This window comes from Astatotilapia calliptera, chromosome 3, assembly GCF_964374335.1.
Source record: "Astatotilapia calliptera chromosome 3, fAstCal68.1, whole genome shotgun sequence".
NCBI lineage: Eukaryota > Metazoa > Chordata > Actinopteri > Cichliformes > Cichlidae > Astatotilapia > Astatotilapia calliptera.
In genome coordinates this window covers 34,657,879-34,676,660 of record NC_137424.1, presented here as the reverse complement: position 1 = coordinate 34,676,660, position 18,782 = coordinate 34,657,879, and the positions used below count along the sequence as shown (strand labels likewise).

At 40.2% G+C, this 18,782-nt stretch overlaps 1 protein-coding gene across 4 annotated transcripts in view; it reads right to left on the bottom strand.

Annotated features, from left to right (window-relative positions):
* Positions 1 to 18,782, bottom strand: part of pcxb (pyruvate carboxylase b) — a 292,624-nt gene that overhangs the window by 193,275 nt on the left and 80,567 nt on the right. For all 4 annotated transcript variants that reach the window (XM_026161745.2, XM_080299926.1, XM_026161746.2 and 1 more), the window contains exon 11: positions 1,765 to 1,927. In XM_026161745.2, the coding sequence (XP_026017530.1) occupies positions 1,765 to 1,927 (163 nt within the window). The remainder of the gene's footprint in view (positions 1 to 1,764; positions 1,928 to 18,782) is intronic.

Here is an 18,782-nt window from a genome sequence, read left to right as displayed (position 1 = left end):
TTTTTTCTAATCCAAGTAAAGGACAGTTATTTTGGTGCTTTATGGAAGTAGTGTGTGGCTCCAGTCCTTTCCTCCTGAAACACAGCACTGCTGAAAATCCATCACCTTCTGTGCTACAACCACGTGGGTTTCAAATATTTGGAGCATCGTGTTTGAAGGGTTATCTGTATCTGATCCGACCCTGCGCAGAAGTTTCAGTGTCGTTATTTCTCAAAGACAATTACTCGACTTTCCTCGGACACCTCAAGTGAATTACAACCTATAACTTTCATCCTCGTGCCCTTCACCTTTTACTTTGTTGCTCCGCCTCCGACCAGTCACGGCCATCCAGCAATAATTTATTAAGTGCCTGGTGTCCCATTCCTCCATCTTTATTGATTGTGTTTATTTCATTCACCTTGCATGGTGGTGGTGAGGCCTCCCTCTATTGTCCATCATGTTTCCGCATTCAAAATCACAGGTAAATGGTGCAGGATGACGGGTAAAGAGACCAAAATAAACCCAATGGAGAAGGAAATTAATAAAATGGCTGAAAAGAAGAGTGAGCGCTCTATGAAGAAGGAATCTGGGTGTGTGAAATATGTACATTATTGTTAAGCTGAGTGGTAGGTTGGAGGACGGTTTCTGAGAATTGCAGGGGGAAGCTGAAGAGGAAAAATATGGAGTAGAAACAAGGTGGAAAGTCCTTGAAATGGAAAGGTCACAAGCCCCTTCATGGCCACTCTTCTCACATAATTTTCACGGTGAATAGTAATGAACGTGAGAATGCCATCTAATGAGGATGGTATTTAAAAACAGATTCGATGTTTGGTCCTGCAAGGCCAATTTAAAGGTGATCCTGGAATATGTGCTGCTTACTATAATACAACTTAAAATTAAGAAAATTCTGAGATGGCTCCTTTAATGCGCTGATATGTCCAGGTTAAATTAACTCTGATCATTGAGCCACGTATCCCGCTAATAAACTAAAACCCCTTGGAGCCAAATGAAATGACAAATTAAATTTAAATCTATATGCAAAACAACTTCTAGTTCACCCCTTTTTAACAGAATTAATTGGTAAGACCAGGAAGTCATTGGTAATCCATTTCTTTTTAATCAAAATGTGGTGAGTACTTGTAAACCAAAAGAAATGTTTTCAACACCCCCACCTCCAGACAATGATGAACCCACTCAGTCTAACAGTTTAAATGCACCCATCAGTGAAAGCTTTCACATTTCTAGTTCCTGTCAGTAGCAGCAGCCTCACCCAGGCCGTGCTGGATGTGAATACTCCTCTCTCATTAAAACAGGAAAATTATATCATATCACTATGGGAATAGTTCTCGTTTGGAATCACTGGCTCTATTTTCAGAAATCAAGATCACGATGCAGGTGCACGCATGGTCGGCTCCAAGGCTCTTATTGTTTGAGTATAAACTAACAAGGTTAAAATAATTTGATATGCCGCAAACACTGGCTTTTGATAGAGTGCACTCAACTCCTCTGGCAGATTTAGTGAATTTAGAGATCGCAGGATACTGGTGGAAAATGTACACGTGAAATTTTAAATATTATTCCTGCATTTTTGGCCAAAAAGAAAGAACCTTTTAACTCTTGCAGTCTTGTTCACACCATCTGAACCGCCACAAAAAAGCTTTTTGATTTTGTAAAATCAGCTGGCCTCTTTTGGCCTTTGCCACCTTCATTAGGTTTCTTAGTAGACAAATAGCTTCACTACACCAGCAAATGAACACAATGAGGGCACTTGTAGATAAAGCCTACCTCAATCCTTCCCGTGTCTGGCTGGAAGCCTCTGGATGGGTCCTCGGTTGTCACTCTACACTGGATTGCGCAGCCATTCACCCTGATCTTGTCTTGTTTGAGGCCGAGTTCTGGCAGGCTGCGGCCCTCGCACACATGGAGCTGAGCATGCACCAGGTCCACGCTGTGGCAGAGAGAGAGAGGCGATGAGGTGAATTATGGACAACCTGAGTATGGTTTGAATAGCCCTTAATTTCCCTTGATGTCACTGTGGAGAACATTTTTTCCCACACTTACAAGACTTATGGGAGCAGAAAGACCACTTTTCCCTTAATGTAAGATTTTTTTAGCTATTCTTGGCATAAAATTGGGGCAGAGAGGGTCTGGAGATAAAATGGGTTTAATTTCTCACTTGAGGAAATGAATCTGGAGTGTTTGACAAGCAAACAATGCATTTGATAGCCTACTACTAATTTAATGCTGCTGAAACAATAACTCCAGGACAGTGAGAGAGGGGTAAACAAGCTGGGCACAGTAAATCCAATTTAACATAATCTAACCAAGTGATAAACAGGTAACATAACTTGTGTTCATTAGAGATTATTTAGGCATACTAAGGTGCTACAAAGATGAATAGATCACTACTATTTTGATTTATTAAATTTGAATGTGTCAATCACAGATGTAGATGCTCACAGCATGTGTTTCATTCAGCTCTGTGTATTATGTTACATGTCAAACAACATCAGAAACGTAAAGTATACAAATTGTTTTACATATGCAAAACACTTTATTCACAACTCTAGAAATGCATCATCACTCAGGGGCAAGTGCATGCACACAAACAGCAGTACATTATGTAAATCTGTATTCAGTGATTATTCAATATAAGAAGGAATTTAAATGCAAGAGGGACAGAGTTTCTCCCATTTCCATGAGCTGTAACCCTTAACATCAATTTTGGCTCATCTGAATGCATTTATTTAAATGTAAAGCTCCAATGAGGTGTTCTAGGTTAAGCTTCATGACCTTGTGCAGTCAAACACACAACCAAATGTATAAAAATACTTCTTCCTGTTTATTTTAATGGGGGCACATTTTAAATGCAGCTGTGGACAGACACAGTGTGTGGGTGAGGGGAGATGTAATTCCTTACACAGCCCACCCACTGCCCAAGACAAACAACTACACAACCTCTCCAGCTTGAAGGATGAATGAGAAACATCTTGGCACACAAGCTTAGATCATGGTCACTGTTTTGGCTTTCATCTCCTTTATGTCTCATTTCTGTTGCATCCACATCCTGGCTAAACAGAAGGACGATTATGCATCAGCCTGCTGTGAAATGTGTTGGTGGAAGACACCAACTCTCTCTTGATAAGTTGGACAGGCGCCAACATCATGTCTTTGTTCCACTTTCATGAATAAGTTGGAACTTTGAAGTTAGACAGCTCCACTCAAATCTTCCAATAACAAAAGAACAAGATGAAATGAGACACACTGGGATATGCCCCCAACAGCAGTTATGGAAATTTCTCGGTTTCTCTGCATTTTATTTTATTTTTAATTAGGATACAGATTCGAAACCAGACTGAGAATACTACCAACAAAAACTGGTCACTATGTATCCACACTGTTAGCCTCTGAGGGCTATAGAGCTTTGCCCGACAGTACACAGGAACAGGGATTTTTATTCTCTCTCTTGTGTTGTGTACAATTTTATTAAGGCTAATAATTGAGATAAAACTATAATACATATAATAATTGGTGAAGACAAATTTATTTTGACAGTAACGCCTTCTGTCAGCAGTTCAACTTGCTCACTTAACATAAACACACTGACATCTGCAGAGCATTCAGATATTCATTAAAAGTAATGCAGAAGAAAAAGAAAGGAAAAAAAGAACAAACAAACCCAAAAGGACAACTATTGAAATTCTAATATACGGCTTATGAGATGGAAAATGGAAATTGTGTTCCTACTGAACTTCTTTAGTGTTATGCAAATAAATATTTCAATGACAAACGAGATGACAAAACATTTTCTCAGTTGAGAGTCAAACGCTTGGCTTTTTTTATTGCACAGATCAAGTCTGACCTAGATTTCCTTCTGTACATAATTTATCTGGAAAACATAAGGCTATTCTGATTGAGTGAAGCGCCTTGAAGGTTTATGAAATTCATTGTATACTAATTTGACTCCGACAAATTAAAGCGCCTGCAGCAACATCTGTCCCTCAGCGCAGTCATTTACAGAATAAAAGTCATTTGGATCATTAGCAAGTTACACAATGTGGCCCAACTATGCAAGAAGGGGATGAAGGTGATTTGCCTTCAGTGAAGTAAATGCCGCGCTACAGCCTAAGAGCTGTTGCTCGGCTACAATAAAAATGTGAGGACAGTAAATGCTACATGTTGTAACTTCTGGCAAAGTAGAGAACACAGGATTAACCACACTTATTAGGACTGACCTGAAACATCTGTACGGAAACAAAGTTGGATACTATAAGCAGGGACGAGAGTTTGATAGCTAAGAACTTCAGGTTAGGAATGATGCAGCTAGCTGTATAATATGTCCTGAAAGCTCCGACTCAAATAGATTACAGATCCACATTTCCACACTTTCAAATAATCTCACGGTCTGAGAATGACCTGCGGTAATAAGACTAAAGCAGGGAGTGAAAGATCAAGAAATATCCAAATGGAAATGCTGTTTGTCTAAACGTCACTATTTGATGTTTTGTGTCCTTTCTCTCTTCTCTCTTGTTTAAGAATCTCATAACCATCTTTACTATAATATACATGCTACATATATAATGCAGGACTCATTTGCAAGCCTAGGACATAAAATCAGGTTGAATATATACTTTGTAACTGGAAAAAATATGGGTTATGGGTATGCATAATTAATAAATGGATTATTAATATTCCTCAATCTCATCGTTTGTGCTTTATGGTTCAATGCGAGAAATATAATCTGGAAGTTCTCTGTACAGTAATGTTCTGTTCCTATATACACAACTAAAAGTATGCGGAGCCCAGAAATTGCAGCATCAACAAAATTATAAAGTTTAAAAATTGACCTGCTACTTAAGCAGCCCGGTTACACACTCTGCAGCCCGTCGCAGCTCTCTGCTTCTACACCTGATACTTTAGCGTAGCCTCAGATTACACCGACACACTTCATGGCTAAAGTAAGGTAACAGCCACTAAAAGCATTTACTTTTCTGACACTGCAGCTACTCCCCCCTCCCCTCACATACACACTTTAAAAGTTACTCACACTAGTACAGTTGAGGTATTTGAGCGAAGCCCAGGAGATGCTGCTGTTCGTCCTCGGAGCACGACTTCACTAAGGTGCTAATCTTTTTTTAAACTAATTGACAATGAATGTATCATGTAAAATAAATATTTTAAAGTTCTACAAATGTATCTGTCAAACAAAAGTCTGATACTTTGACAGCGCAAAATTCAGACCGTTTCTCTTTAATGTGACGTGTGTATTATGTGTTGCACTAATGCAGCTGTGCCAAGGATAGCTGCCACTGCCTTTTCACACATCTACTCATTTTTACTACATTCGGCTTAGTAAGACTGCAAACTTTGCCAAAAAGTGACCAGATCCATTTACCCATGGCCAACATGTAATTTTATAAAAGTCTGCCAATTTAAAAAAGAAAAAAGAGAAAGAAAGAAAGAAAAAAAACACAAGTGGTTGACCTCTACGCCCTCTTTTCTGCATATTGTGTGTGCACTCTCCAATGCAAGTACTCTTCATGCACCGAGCACAGCAGGCAGGCTACAAATAGCAGTTTAATTATATTTCGCCTAGAGCCCACCAAACTAGGTACTCCTGAGTTGCAGCACTACCCTGCGGTTTGTTCTTTGTCAATTAGATGGTGGAAATTTGATTAAATTATTTCGTTTCAATTAAGCACAACAAACTGAAAATGATGACAAGGTTCAGACTCGAACCCACCACAGTACAACAACTTTAGACTGCATTCAGACATTATTCACCACCTGCCTTAAGGCACTTGTCAATTGTTTTTAGGTGTAGTACAGCATATTCCCCAGTTTAGCAAATGATTACAACAAATGCAATGCAATACAAAGCTGCCTGCTCTTTTCTTTTATACACTAAGCCAACGAGAGGGAACGAACTCTACCTTGAGCAAACTTTGTAGCTGTAGAAATGCAAGTCCTTTCCACCTTTATTAATGACAACAAACTATCTGTGTACGTGGTACATTTTTGCATCTAAAAACATGAATATTTTCACAGATTTTTACTAAATGGTTATTTGTACTCAACTCTTTCAATAATTCTGGAGTACGGATTATTCTGACTTCAAGGCCATACCTTCAATACATCCAATATTTTTTGTCCTGAAAACACCAAGAATGTATAAATCCTTCAACATACCCAGTCCAATATTGGATCTGTTCTGCTCCGTTTCAGCTGACAAGTTTATTTATCATCCCTGCCAGAATTGCCTTTTGTTTTTTTTAAATGCTGTCAGAACCCAAATGCCAAATACATTACTTGGCCTTTACTTCTACGATTGTGCAACAACCTCACTTAAGGCTACTTAAGTTGCCTGTAAACACTTAGACCAACTCTGAAACACCAGTCTACTAGAGATATAAATAAGACACACACTTTATCAACTATGGAACAACATAAAGGTTCAATCATAGGGCATTTCCAGCATTAGCTGGATTCATTAATGACTGCTACTATCACAAAGTGCAAGTCAGATTTCAGTATAACAAAAGCTTTTTTGGGGACCAGCAGCATAAACCGTGTTTCACCAGGACAAAGACACCCAAGAAATATCTGAAGTATGGAGGTCTGTCTTCATACCGTGTTATATTTCAGCTTTGATGGCTAAACGCACATTTTCTTGTGGAATCTAAGCATTGACTTTTAAAGAGTCACTGGCCTTATGTTTGGAAGGAAAAGTCCTGATAGCCAAATCCGCATTCTACACTCCGGCGTTAAAGCTCTACATTAAAGACACCAAGACAAATCGGCTCTTGCAGTCTTCGCAAAAAGTCTAAACTCCAATTGAACTTACCATGTCTCCCTCCGAGAAACTTCAAAGATGAGGTAAACCCTTTCATCTGAAGTCGAGGTCAAGACTGTGCGCATATTGTTTATCCAAGCTAGCTCACGTCTTATCAGTCCAACACACTCAACCTGAGAGGATTTAGCTGCAGCCTAACAAGACATCACCGTTAACCGAGTCGACTTTAACGTCTTTTTATCTAAACGTCATGTTTGATGGAGTAAAATATTCTCAAAGACAATGGAGCCAGTTCCTTTCCTCAAGATATCCTGCACTGGAAATGCTGAATCAGTGCAGTATGGCCATGTACATCTTATAAAAGGGTTCAGGAAACTTTTAGATTATGTACTAACAAATCCCAATTATTTAGTTTAACCTGTTTTCATGACACATGACTAAATTAATTTGCCTGGTACTTTGGATCTAGAGCCTTTAACAAGCCATAGCTGTAGGCTAATATATACCTGATATACTGTGGAATTTTCCATTCCTATTGTGTACAAGTCCTCTGTTGTCAGACACCGTTGGCTCCTACGAATCTAGAACCCATCTGATCCCATATTTTCCTTCTGGCCTCCTACTGTAGTTAAAGGTAATTATACAGAGATCAATGGCAGCAATCTTTTCACAGTAAGAAAGTAGACATAGGACTCATTTCCTATCTTCAATTTCAAGTTTAAGGTGGTAGAAAGAGGAAGAGAAAGACCGTAACGAAGGACCAGTTTTTATGCATGCACCCCTTTGTGCCAAAGAAGGCACAAAGTAGCGCTAACGGGTCCTACATGCCACTACTAGTGTTACACCACAACTACATGCATCTGGCTGATTTGCCATTTGTTTTGTTACATTTGTTCCCGTGAAACTCATCCTAAATATCATCCTAAAATTACTGCAGGTCATCTCCAGAGTCAAGAGTACAATGAAGGTTTCATTAAAATGTAATTCTATTAAAATGAATCATCACGTCTGCTCTGAGTTACACTCTGTTACAGTGCCAAGGTGCAGCGAGATCATAGAGGATGTATAATGTACTGACCTGTGACAGACAAACCCACTTCTCCCCATTAAATTCTTAAATATGTTCATAATCTATATGGACATTGCCAGCATATGATTATTTTTCTGCCTTTCCCTTTTGTTATTATGGACACACTCATATTACTTACCTTTACCAAACACATTCCTACATCATCACATTGCACGTGGAAAGTACATTAGCCTCATTCTTGTACCTGAGAGCACGGCATCGAGCTGCAAGCGCGGAGAACTTCGTCTCAATCTGTCACATGTGCACGCGCGCACACAGAGGCCATGAAGGCTGAGTACTAATTGCATATCATTTTCAGTCGCTTCACTCAGAGCTCGTTAGCAGGGGAGAAGGGGGTGGCTGTGCGCCCGGAAATAAAAGTGGAAGATAGAAAGAATATAGTATAGCGAGAGGATGAAGCAGTTTGTTGTGGCCATAGGAGACCAGAAAACGGGGAAGGAGCAATACAAGGAAGGCAAAGAAAATGCACAACTTCACTCTGAAGAACCATACGGATGGAAGAAATTAAAAACCAGACAAGATGACAGCTATATTTCTAATGTTTAAGGCAGGAGGGTGAGAAATGAAGCGAGTGGAAGGAGAAAGAGTGGGAGTATGGTAAAGGATAAAAAGCTGGATACTAAGACTGAAAGAACGAGTGGGAAAAGTGGGAGTGTGGAAAAGATTGGATTTGGCCTTGCTCAAAAGAAAAGGAATGAAGGCAAAGAGGAGGTGGAAGGACGTGAAGGTGGCAGAGGGAGTACGGGGGGGGGGGGGGGGGGGGGGGGGGGGGGCAGTTGGGACTGGAGAGGGAAGGAAGGATAGAGGGATAAGATGGATAAATTAGAGTGTGGAACGAGTGGGATAAGAAGGAGGATGTCCATGTCGAATTGAGAAGGGAGCGAGGGAGTGAGTAAAATGGAATGACTCAGGGTGAGGGATAGATAATGGTAAAACAGGGAAGGAGATAAGACAGGGAGGAAAAGAGGAGGTGGCAGTGCATAAGGCAGGAAAGCTTTAATAAAGAATTTGTTGCAAAATCAAAGCATGGCAGAAAAATAAGAAACGAGCTTAAATTATTTGACTTTCAGGTAAATATACATTAGTTTTCCAGCCGAGTGTAAGAGGAAAGGATTTATATCATCGTAATGTCTGTTTGCTCAGCAGCCCTTACATCCAACGTACATACCTAGCAACAAGGAGAAACGGCTAGTCTGGTCATATGAAACTTACATGCTCCCACTGGCACAGATTATAAAGAACAACAAAATAAACTATCACAGCTATGCAGATGACACACAAATATATATCACAATGTCACCAGGAGACCGAGGCCCTGTACAGGCTCTTGGTAAATGCATTGAGGAAATTAATGACTGGTTGTGCCACAATTTTCTCCAGCTAAACAAAAACAAAACTGAGGTAATAGTCTTTGGCGCCAAAGAAAAACGATTACAGGTCACCAGAGAACTTCAATCTATACACCTAAAAACCACAAACCAGGCGAGAAATTTGGGTGTAGTGATGGATGCAGACCTAAACTTAGAAAAACACATTAAGACAATAACAAAATCAGCTTACTATCACCTCAAGATTATATCAAGGATAAAAGATCTGATGTCTCAACAGGACCTGGAAAAACTAGTCCATGCATTCATCTTTAGTAGGCTTGATTACTGTAACAGCATCTTTACAGGTCTACCTAAAAAATCAGTCAGACAACTACAGCTCATTCAGAACTCTGCTGCTCGAGTCCTCACTAAGGCCAAAAACGTGGACCACATCAGTCCAGCTCTGAGGTCTTTACACTGGCTGCCTGTCCGTCAGAGGATAGACTTTAAAGTTCTGATGCTGGTCTATAAAGCTCTGAATGGTTTAGGACCAAAATACATCAGTGACCTCCTGACCCAGTATGAACCTTCCAGATCCCTCAGGTCATCTGGATCCGGTCTTTTATCAGTTCCCAGAGTCAGAACCAGACACGGAGAAGCTGCATTCAGCTTTTATGCTCCTTATATCTGGAACAAACTCCCAGAAAGCCTCAGATCAGCTGAAACACTCAGTTTATTTAAATCCAGGTTGAAGACTCACCTGTTCTCAGCTGCATTTGAATAAAGCACCAAATCCACACTTTTAAGCTTAAATTTCAAAACTAACATTTTAACTACTGATTTTATCTACTGTTCTGATTTTATGTGTTTTGATTTTATATACTGTTTTGTTTGTTTGTTTGTTAATTAGTTTGTTTGTTTGCTTGCTTTAATCAATTTTAAATTATGCTTTTTATTTGTTTTTGTTTCTAATGTCTCTGTAAAGCACTTTGAATCACCTTGTTGTTGAATTGTGCTATACAAATAAATTTGCCTTGCCTTGCCTTACACTAACTAAACAAACATAGCATTTAAATTAGCTTTGGGGAGCTCTTTGGCAGATTTGGGATCAACCAAGCTAGCTGTTTCTTTATGCTCGTCTCTGAGCTACAGTTACACACATAACAGATAAATGGCAGCAATCTATTCACAGTAAGAAAGGAAATGAGTCCTATTATCTACTGCAACCCAGTGTTAAAAACGGGATTAAAAGCATAAATATTAAAACTCTTGATTAAAATACTCATTTCATAATGGGAATAAATATTGATAAAAGCATTTAAATATAATAAATACTGATAAAAAGCATGTAAACATAAGATTAACTAATATGTGGATAAAAAGGTGCGGAGTGTTTTCGTTAGATCCACTGAGCAACCAATCATTGGCTGGTCTGAATCTGTGTGCGCTGCTCAGACACCTGTGTGCGCCTTCGCGTAGCAGTCAGATACGCATAGACAGAGACGGTGAAAGATCCGTTACCCGTGCGGTGAAGCAGCTAACTGGATAGTAAAAGTCCTTTTTCAGTGAAATAATGATAGTGTATTCCGAAGGCCGTGAGCCAACGTGAGCACTGTGAAGCCCCGTGTAGCATTTGTTGCTTCACGTGGTCAGGTTTTTTCCCTTTGCTTATTTGGATTGGATTGGTTTTGAGGACCTGAGAAGAATCGAGGATCCGTTTTCCAGTACTGGATGGCGAGCCCAGCCCAAAGAGCCGGATGAACTGGTAGATTTATAACCCGACTGGTTACAAACACACAGACTGACTATTGAACACTGACAGACTGAAATTGACTTTTAAAGGACACAAAAGACAATATATCCTTGGTAGGGATGGGTATCGAAACCCGGTTCTTGTTGAGAACCGGTTCCCACTGTTTCAGTTCCTTGGAATTGTTTGCCATTTTTGCAAACGATTCCCTTATCGATTCCAGTCGCCCCGAATGACGTCACCACGTTGCGGAGCGTCATTTACCTGGCAGGAAACACGGCGCCTAAGCAGCTCAAACGCTCAAAAGTTTGGTTATACTTTACGAGAACGGATGACAACAGGGCAACTTGCAATACTTGCAAAGTAGATATTTCATTTAAGGGAAGAAACACTACGACTATGCAAAAGCATTTGCTCACAAAACACGTGATACCCTTAAATGAAGTTTTTAATTCCGCTCCGGACTCGTGAATCTCAACCCAGCAGCAGCGGTAACGTTTGCACGTCCTCTCCCGTTAATGCGGCAGGTAAATAATCAACTAACAGTGCATATTATGTTAGCGCGATCTGCCTTATTACAAAACCTGCCATTACTGTGCATTTAGGCGACCATGATGAGAGAGACAGACAGAGTCTGGCTCAGATGCTGGCAGTTCTCGCTGCAGTCTACCGGTAGCGTCTCCTTTCAGGCCAGGATAGTCACTGCTCGGTGACATTCGTCTAAGTTTGTGGTCAAAGGCTTGCACCCATTTGCCACAGCAGATGCCCCTGATTTTCGGTAAGTGAATGTGTTCGATTGTAGGCAGGGACATTACTGGATATTCTTGTGTAATTGCTACAGAATAATTTATGTTATACTTTGTTATTGCTACAGAAGAATATTTATTTTATTATTTTACATTTACAATTTTTTTCCCCGGGGACCCTGCGACACCCCATTGAAGAGCCGTAGGCTGTGGATCTCTTAAGATCTCACTGTTGGGTTTGTAAGGCCATGTTACTCCTAAATTTCTATCTTGTTCAAAGAGAAGATATAAAACAAAGTTCTAAGCTAATCGACTTTAGTGTTCTCCTTTTTTAAAAAGAATCTAAAGAATCGAATCGTTAAACAGAACCGACATCGTGAAAATCTTATCAATACCCATCCCTAATCCTTGGCTCAACTATTTGTGGGTTTATTTTATTTACAAGAACGCGCTCCACTTTTGGTTAACTGTGCACAATCTACTAAACTTTGATAACTGTTAATAAAGGCTTTTTTGTTGTTCACACCTATTGTGTGCGAGCCCTGTTGTCAGACAACGTTGGCGCCTACAATCTAGAACCTGTGATCTGGCCCATATTTCCCTTGTGTTCTTGTATTGTTGTTAAAGGTAACTGCACTGCCTATACTACATACCAAGAAGGCGGGGTGGGGTACACAACTTGGACAGGTCACCAATCTGTCACAGGGCTATACAGACACACAACCATTCATACTCATTTATGCCTGGTGCCAATTCAAAAATCACCAATTGACTTAACCCCACTAAATCTGTCTTTGACCTGTTGGAGGAAGCCGGAGTACCCGGAGACAATCCACAAACACTCCACAGAACGATGGTTGATTTGACCACATTGTCTTCTTGCTGTGTCTTAGCAGTGCCAACCACTGCGTCACTATCCTGCCATTTTTATAGAACATATTTTAGATGTAATTTTCTGCTTCCATCTTCTGTCCTGTTCTTTTATCCTCTTGTCTTTTGCCCCTTCCCTTCCCACATGTGGCCACATGCAAAACATTTGCCCCTTTTGAAGCAAACATTGCCAAACTGAGCTTTTGTCCACACCATTTCAGGGTGTACTCACATGTTTCCTAGGCATATCTGTTCATGTTCACACAAACCACGTCTCCGGTAAATTCATTTTTCAAGATGGCTTCAGGGCAAGCGGTTAAAAAACACGCAAATCAAGAAATATATTTCTCATTTCAGGAAAACTAATACAGACTCTTGACTACTAAATGTGCATACATTGTCAACACACACACACCTCAACTCATGTCTAAATGACTGGGGAAAAAATCTGTAAAATTCTTCCAAGTGGGGCCTGCAGGAATAAAAATGTTGAAAAACAGTGTAACAGATAAAGTGTTAGCAATGGATGGCAGGGGAATAGACCGAGGGATAAACACAAACAAAGGAAACAAGAGAAATCAGGAGGGGAAAAGACGAATAGGACGTGAAAGAAAAGGAGATCCACAGAGAGAAAGATGAGGACAAAGAGAGAAAAGTATGAAGGACTGATGGAAGGGACAATAAAGATGAGGTAAATGGAGCGAGAGAGAATATCAAAGAAAAGCAAACAAGAGCAAGAGACAGAAAAGGAGGGAAATGAAGCCACCAAGCCTCCCATCTTGGTTTGTATGATTTTCATTAGACATTTTTAGACGGCAAACAAGAAAAGAACACGGAGCTCGAGTATAGGAGGTGAGAAATGGACAGACAGGAGCAATGAGGAGATGAGGGGGATCAAGAAATGAGGAATTTGAATCCTGTGGTGGGAGGATGCAGTTTTGGCATTAATTTGACTGGCAGTTTTTTGAAAGAAAATGACCAGTTCAAATGCAATCAACATGGCTGGACACGGAAGAGGGAGGAAATATTGCACAATAATGCAGGAAGAGGAAAAATGAGGAGGGGAGAGACTGAAAAAAGAAAGATGTAGTTTGTGGAGCAGGATAAGGCAAGGAGTCAAAATATGGACAAACATGCTGCTATGGCATACACCCGCACATAAAATACACCCAGACTGATTAGATACACCACCACCCCCTCCCCCCCTTCTCAAGTCTCACTATGAGCCTATTAATTAATTCCTGCTTTCCTTGTTATGAAGCAGATGGAAGTGTGAGGAGGGGAATGCAAACTAACTAGTGTCCAGAAGGCAGCGAGGAGCAAGAGGAGAAAAGCCAAAAGGAGAGAGAGGAGGGGGGGGGGAGAGAAACAGAAGGGACAAAGGGAGAAACTGCAAACACAGGACAGGCACAGGGAGAAACAAATACACAAAAGTGCCAACAAAACATTTTTAAAAAGCATTTTTCAGACAGTCTACAATATGGTCTTCAACCATCTACCTATGACACTAGCTTCTTCCATTCAATCACCAAAGCAGCACAATAGCGTCATCACAGGTGTAACAATAAGACATCGGCTACTTTCACCAAAACTCAGTCATGCAAACAGACTGTCCATCCTGTGCAGGTAGAACAAAATAAACATGCATCATAATGCAAATAGGAAACTGGCGATGTTAGATATACTGAGTGTAATGATTACTGTCAGTCTCGATAATGGAGTGTCAAGTTTGTCACGAGTATTTCCACAGAGACTATATTTGAACAGGCTCCCCAAGTATAAATCACAAATACTGTTAGCAATTTGTTTTTGTTTTTTTATTTCCCCCATTCCTCTGAGAAAACAATGTCACCCACATCTCATTTATTAGTCTGCAACCCCGACAGTCACACAGTTGGACACACAGCGTAATGTCGTGGCTGGTTATAGGCAAGATTGAGATTTTCACTTTTAGTCATCAAGCTTTGTGTCGTTTTTTATAAAGTCCATATGATTATTGTACCAGGCAAGCCGCAGGACATTTATATATTTATTTTTAATTACACAAAGCAAGAAGTAATTCAGTCAAAGAGGGAGTTGTGTAAACGGCAATGAAAAAGAAAAATGGATCATTTTTATGAAAAGGAAAAGCAAGCAATAAAAGTGGATTCAAATAGTTTAAAAACAGCACCTTATGGCAGAGGTTTTGAAAAGAGCTAACAATTTATGAAATGAATCGTTGTTAATGTATCTGCAGTTGAGAAACTGAACAGTCAGGTCAACCCCCAACTACAGTCAGCCTGCACAGCTTATATTGCTGAATTGTATGCATGAAATGTTATGCAGGCCCAAGCAGATGTTTTGCCTTGAAGGCAAACAGACAGACATTCCTTCGTTTCCCTTTTAACTACAAGAAATCCAACATCTCTAACAAACAAGGCTGGGATGGCAGCTTTGTCCTTACAACATGCTTTATTAACTTAAGATGAACTCAACATGATCTTACTGCTTGACCCATGAGCTATCCAAAGACTGATCTGAAATCACTGATCATTAAAACTCTGAGACAGCATGGAAGCAGCAGACTCATGGACTCATGCAAGTCCTCATTTACACTTGACTTGTATCTCAACTTTATATTTGCACTGCGCTACATTTCAAGGCTTTCACGGGATCTAACAGGAGTAAGAGCTCTGAGCATAAGATCTAGACTCATGTGTAAAATTGATCTGCTCTGAGACACTGTGGAGGTGATTAGACTTGGATATTGACCTGATGTCTGTGTCCACAGCTTAATATTAACTCAACACTGCTGGTTTGAAATGAAACCTACCCGCAGACCTAAATTTTATTTTAAGCTCTCAATTTGCAAATCTGCATCCTAAAATAACCCTTAAACATTAAATAAGGTGACATTAAGTAAATATCACCATCAACAAGGTCTACAATGAGTGCACAAGCTGCAATGAAATCATCAAGTAGGCTTCTGCCAGTTGCAAAATTCCCTTTGAACTGGGCCCAAAACTGAGCCTGAAGGTAAAACAGCAAAAAAAACCTCTAAAGTCCCACAAGCCCCCATGAACCCTGAAAAATCCCTCATACACCTACGCAACACTCGAACATGTTTATCCTGTGTGCTTCACTCTTATCTGTATTCCAGGTACCTCGTCTCAAAGCAAAAGGCAATCATGCAACATGTGTTTTGAGACCTTTGAAAGTTAAACCTAGTCTTCTACTCTTATTTTTCCAAGTACAATTAGTCAGTCCGTCAATATGACATGGATGAAACCTGACTTTCAAGCACTTTTGGGGGGTTTTAATTAATGGAATTTAGAAACATATTTTGATATTGGATCACCTATAATCAGCTTCTTCTAGATAGATGAAAATTATACAATTAACACCTTTTGAGTTGTTCAGCAACCTAATTGTATCCTGCTACCCTGCAGAATTATGGTGAAAATATAATTATATATCTACCTGCCTAGGAAGAAAAAAAAAAGAAAAAAAGAAAGAAACTGGAATAGTGCATTTCAAGGGGTTGAACTTAAATTTAAATTAAATTTCTCTTAAAGTCTCCAAAGATGTACATGGAAAACAACACAACCACACCAGCAGACACACGAAAAACACCACAAAAATGCAGAAGTCCATACAGGGCTGATAAAAGGCAATCCAAGTTCCCTCACTCGGAAAATTGCACAGTTGAAGTCACAAATCGAGACAGGGAGGAAAGACGCAGATAAATAACCCACCTCCCTCAAACACCCACGCAATCACAGCCACAGCTATGCAAGTCAACATACTAAATACACATGTAGTTAAAAATCCATCATGTGTGTCACACTCAAAGATATCCAAGAGGAAGCGAGCAAACGGCGCATGTAAACAGAGTTATGAAACCGTACAAACAGACAAAGAGATAGATATACACCGAGACACGGGGCCATGAGTCAGACCAGCCAGATAACGTGATAAGTATAAAATATGAGCTTTGGCAGAATAAAATGGAGGCAACAACAATAAGGAGAGAGTACAAAGGCTAGAAAAACGATATGCAATAAATACAGCGTGAAAGAGAAGAATGAGGAGAGCGGGGCAGAGAAAGAACAAAATGAATTATGTGCAGATGAGTTAATGGTGAGCAGCACATTCAGAGAAGCAAACGGAGGCAATAGGGTCACAAAAAAGGATGAGGAAAGAAAAGGATGGTGACTAGAAGGAGAATTTTAGAAAGCACAAGAAACAAAGGTCGGTTTAACTAAAAACTAAGAAAAGTCAAGCTCAACCCAGAGTTTACTCATGAAGACGTGAGACTTTCTTCTTATTGAGCTGCAGATTAAAATGCATTTGATTATCTACTGAGCGTTTATTGAAGCAGGCCGCTGCATACAGCAGCTACTCAAAGCTACACTGTCCACACTCATCACAAAGGAGCACGTCAGCGCAACATTTTCCTCTCTGATGTGATTTTACTTGTTGACAAATTGATGTCTATAGCAAACAGTGATGTCACAGGTAAAGCTGATCAGATGGATCTGTCAATGACGTCCTTTGGTCCGTCTTTAGAATAAAGGAGCATCACTGGTCTTATCCTTTTAATATACAGCTCGTGTTATTACCGTCAGTGCCACAGCTAATTATTTTAGTTCTGCAGAAAAATAAGAAAGCACACATGGTTCTCAGACGCATACATCGATGCATTCAGGGACCTGTGACATTTTTGTGAAATTTGGTAACCTTACTGGTGGAATTTTCTTTAGACAAATCAAGGATGAAATCCAGTCGCACAAAGTCTCAGGGGATTCCTCTCTATACCGAAGCGAAAAGGGAAATATTTCTAATTAAACCCACTGCTCAGAGCACACTCAATTTCCTTTTAATGTATGGACATTTATGTTTCTTGTGTTCGCGTGTAAGAAATATCTTTCTTGACACAAGCAGAGGCATTTGAGACAATTTATGTGGAAGCTGATTAAATATATGATCTGCTCAGTAGCTAGGCCTGCTGTATGCCAGACAGCACAGCGAGGCAGCAAAGCTTCCTTTACGTGTAGCTGAAAGGGATTTCATCTGTCATTTCAGCCCATTATATTCCACTCACAGATCTCTGCCTAACAAGCTGGTGAATCATTTGAATGCAAGCAGCAGAGCTTGGCATCTATTTTGCTAGTCGGTGTGTGGGTGTGACAACCTAACAATATTGACAAACATGACCTGCGATTGGCTGGTTCAAACAGACAACGCTCCAGCACCTTTTCACACAAGCATCAGCGGGTCGAATGTACAGTATGTCACACAAAGTGAATCAGTGCTTGACAAATCCCTTGTGGTTCATGACTGCGCAGTGAAGTCAGAAATGAAACTGACATCTTCATTAGTAAGTCTTCAGCGAGAGCCAAGCCGCTTTTGCTGCTCCTCTTTGGTGGCAGACAACATTTAAAGCCAAGGAGAAAGAAAAAGCAGTCACTTGCATCTCCAGCTTAGGGGGAAGACTGACGTATGGCCCCCAGGTCCCCACCCGCTCCCATCCCCCAGACGCATGTCTGTCCCAAGGCCTAACCACTAAATGCCTCCCTCTGATGCGCACTCCTCTGGTCTTCATCACGTGTTTTAGAAGACTTTGTTCAGAAGCCCTGAGCCCCGGGGAAAGGCTTTGGATGAATCCAAAGGGGATTACTGGACAAAATGTATGGAAATTACAGTTTAATTTATCATTTAAGCTATGGTAATTCATGCAAATACAGTTCTAATAATTCCAGCCTTGGGTTTAAATGGTGGCGCTCATATGGCTGTGCAGTCCTCATACATGTAGAGGACAGTGATATAGTGCAGGAAGTGTAGCGCAACTTCTAATTTGTCTCTTAAATGTGAACAAGAAAATCTAAAGACAGAAACCATGACAAACACCACAAGGACACAAAAGCAGGCATTACTTTAAGATACAAACCGATAGCATATAACTGCTAATATTGTAGTCTACATCCATATCCATTTAGTATATGCGGGTAAAGTTTAATAGTGAGAATATAAGCAGCAGATTCTTTTTAGGATCCAACTAAATATGAAATATGCCCACAATCTGCTTATGTGTCTGAGTTGTGGGGAGGATGGAAGCAAACGCATAAAGGTAAGTTGATGAGCAAAATCCTTTGCCTCTCGCTCATTTTCTGTGAAGAACATATCAAATACAAACACATTTTAAGTGATTTCACACTAAACCCGGCTACACATTCTTATCACACATGTGGCATCCAGTCCACTG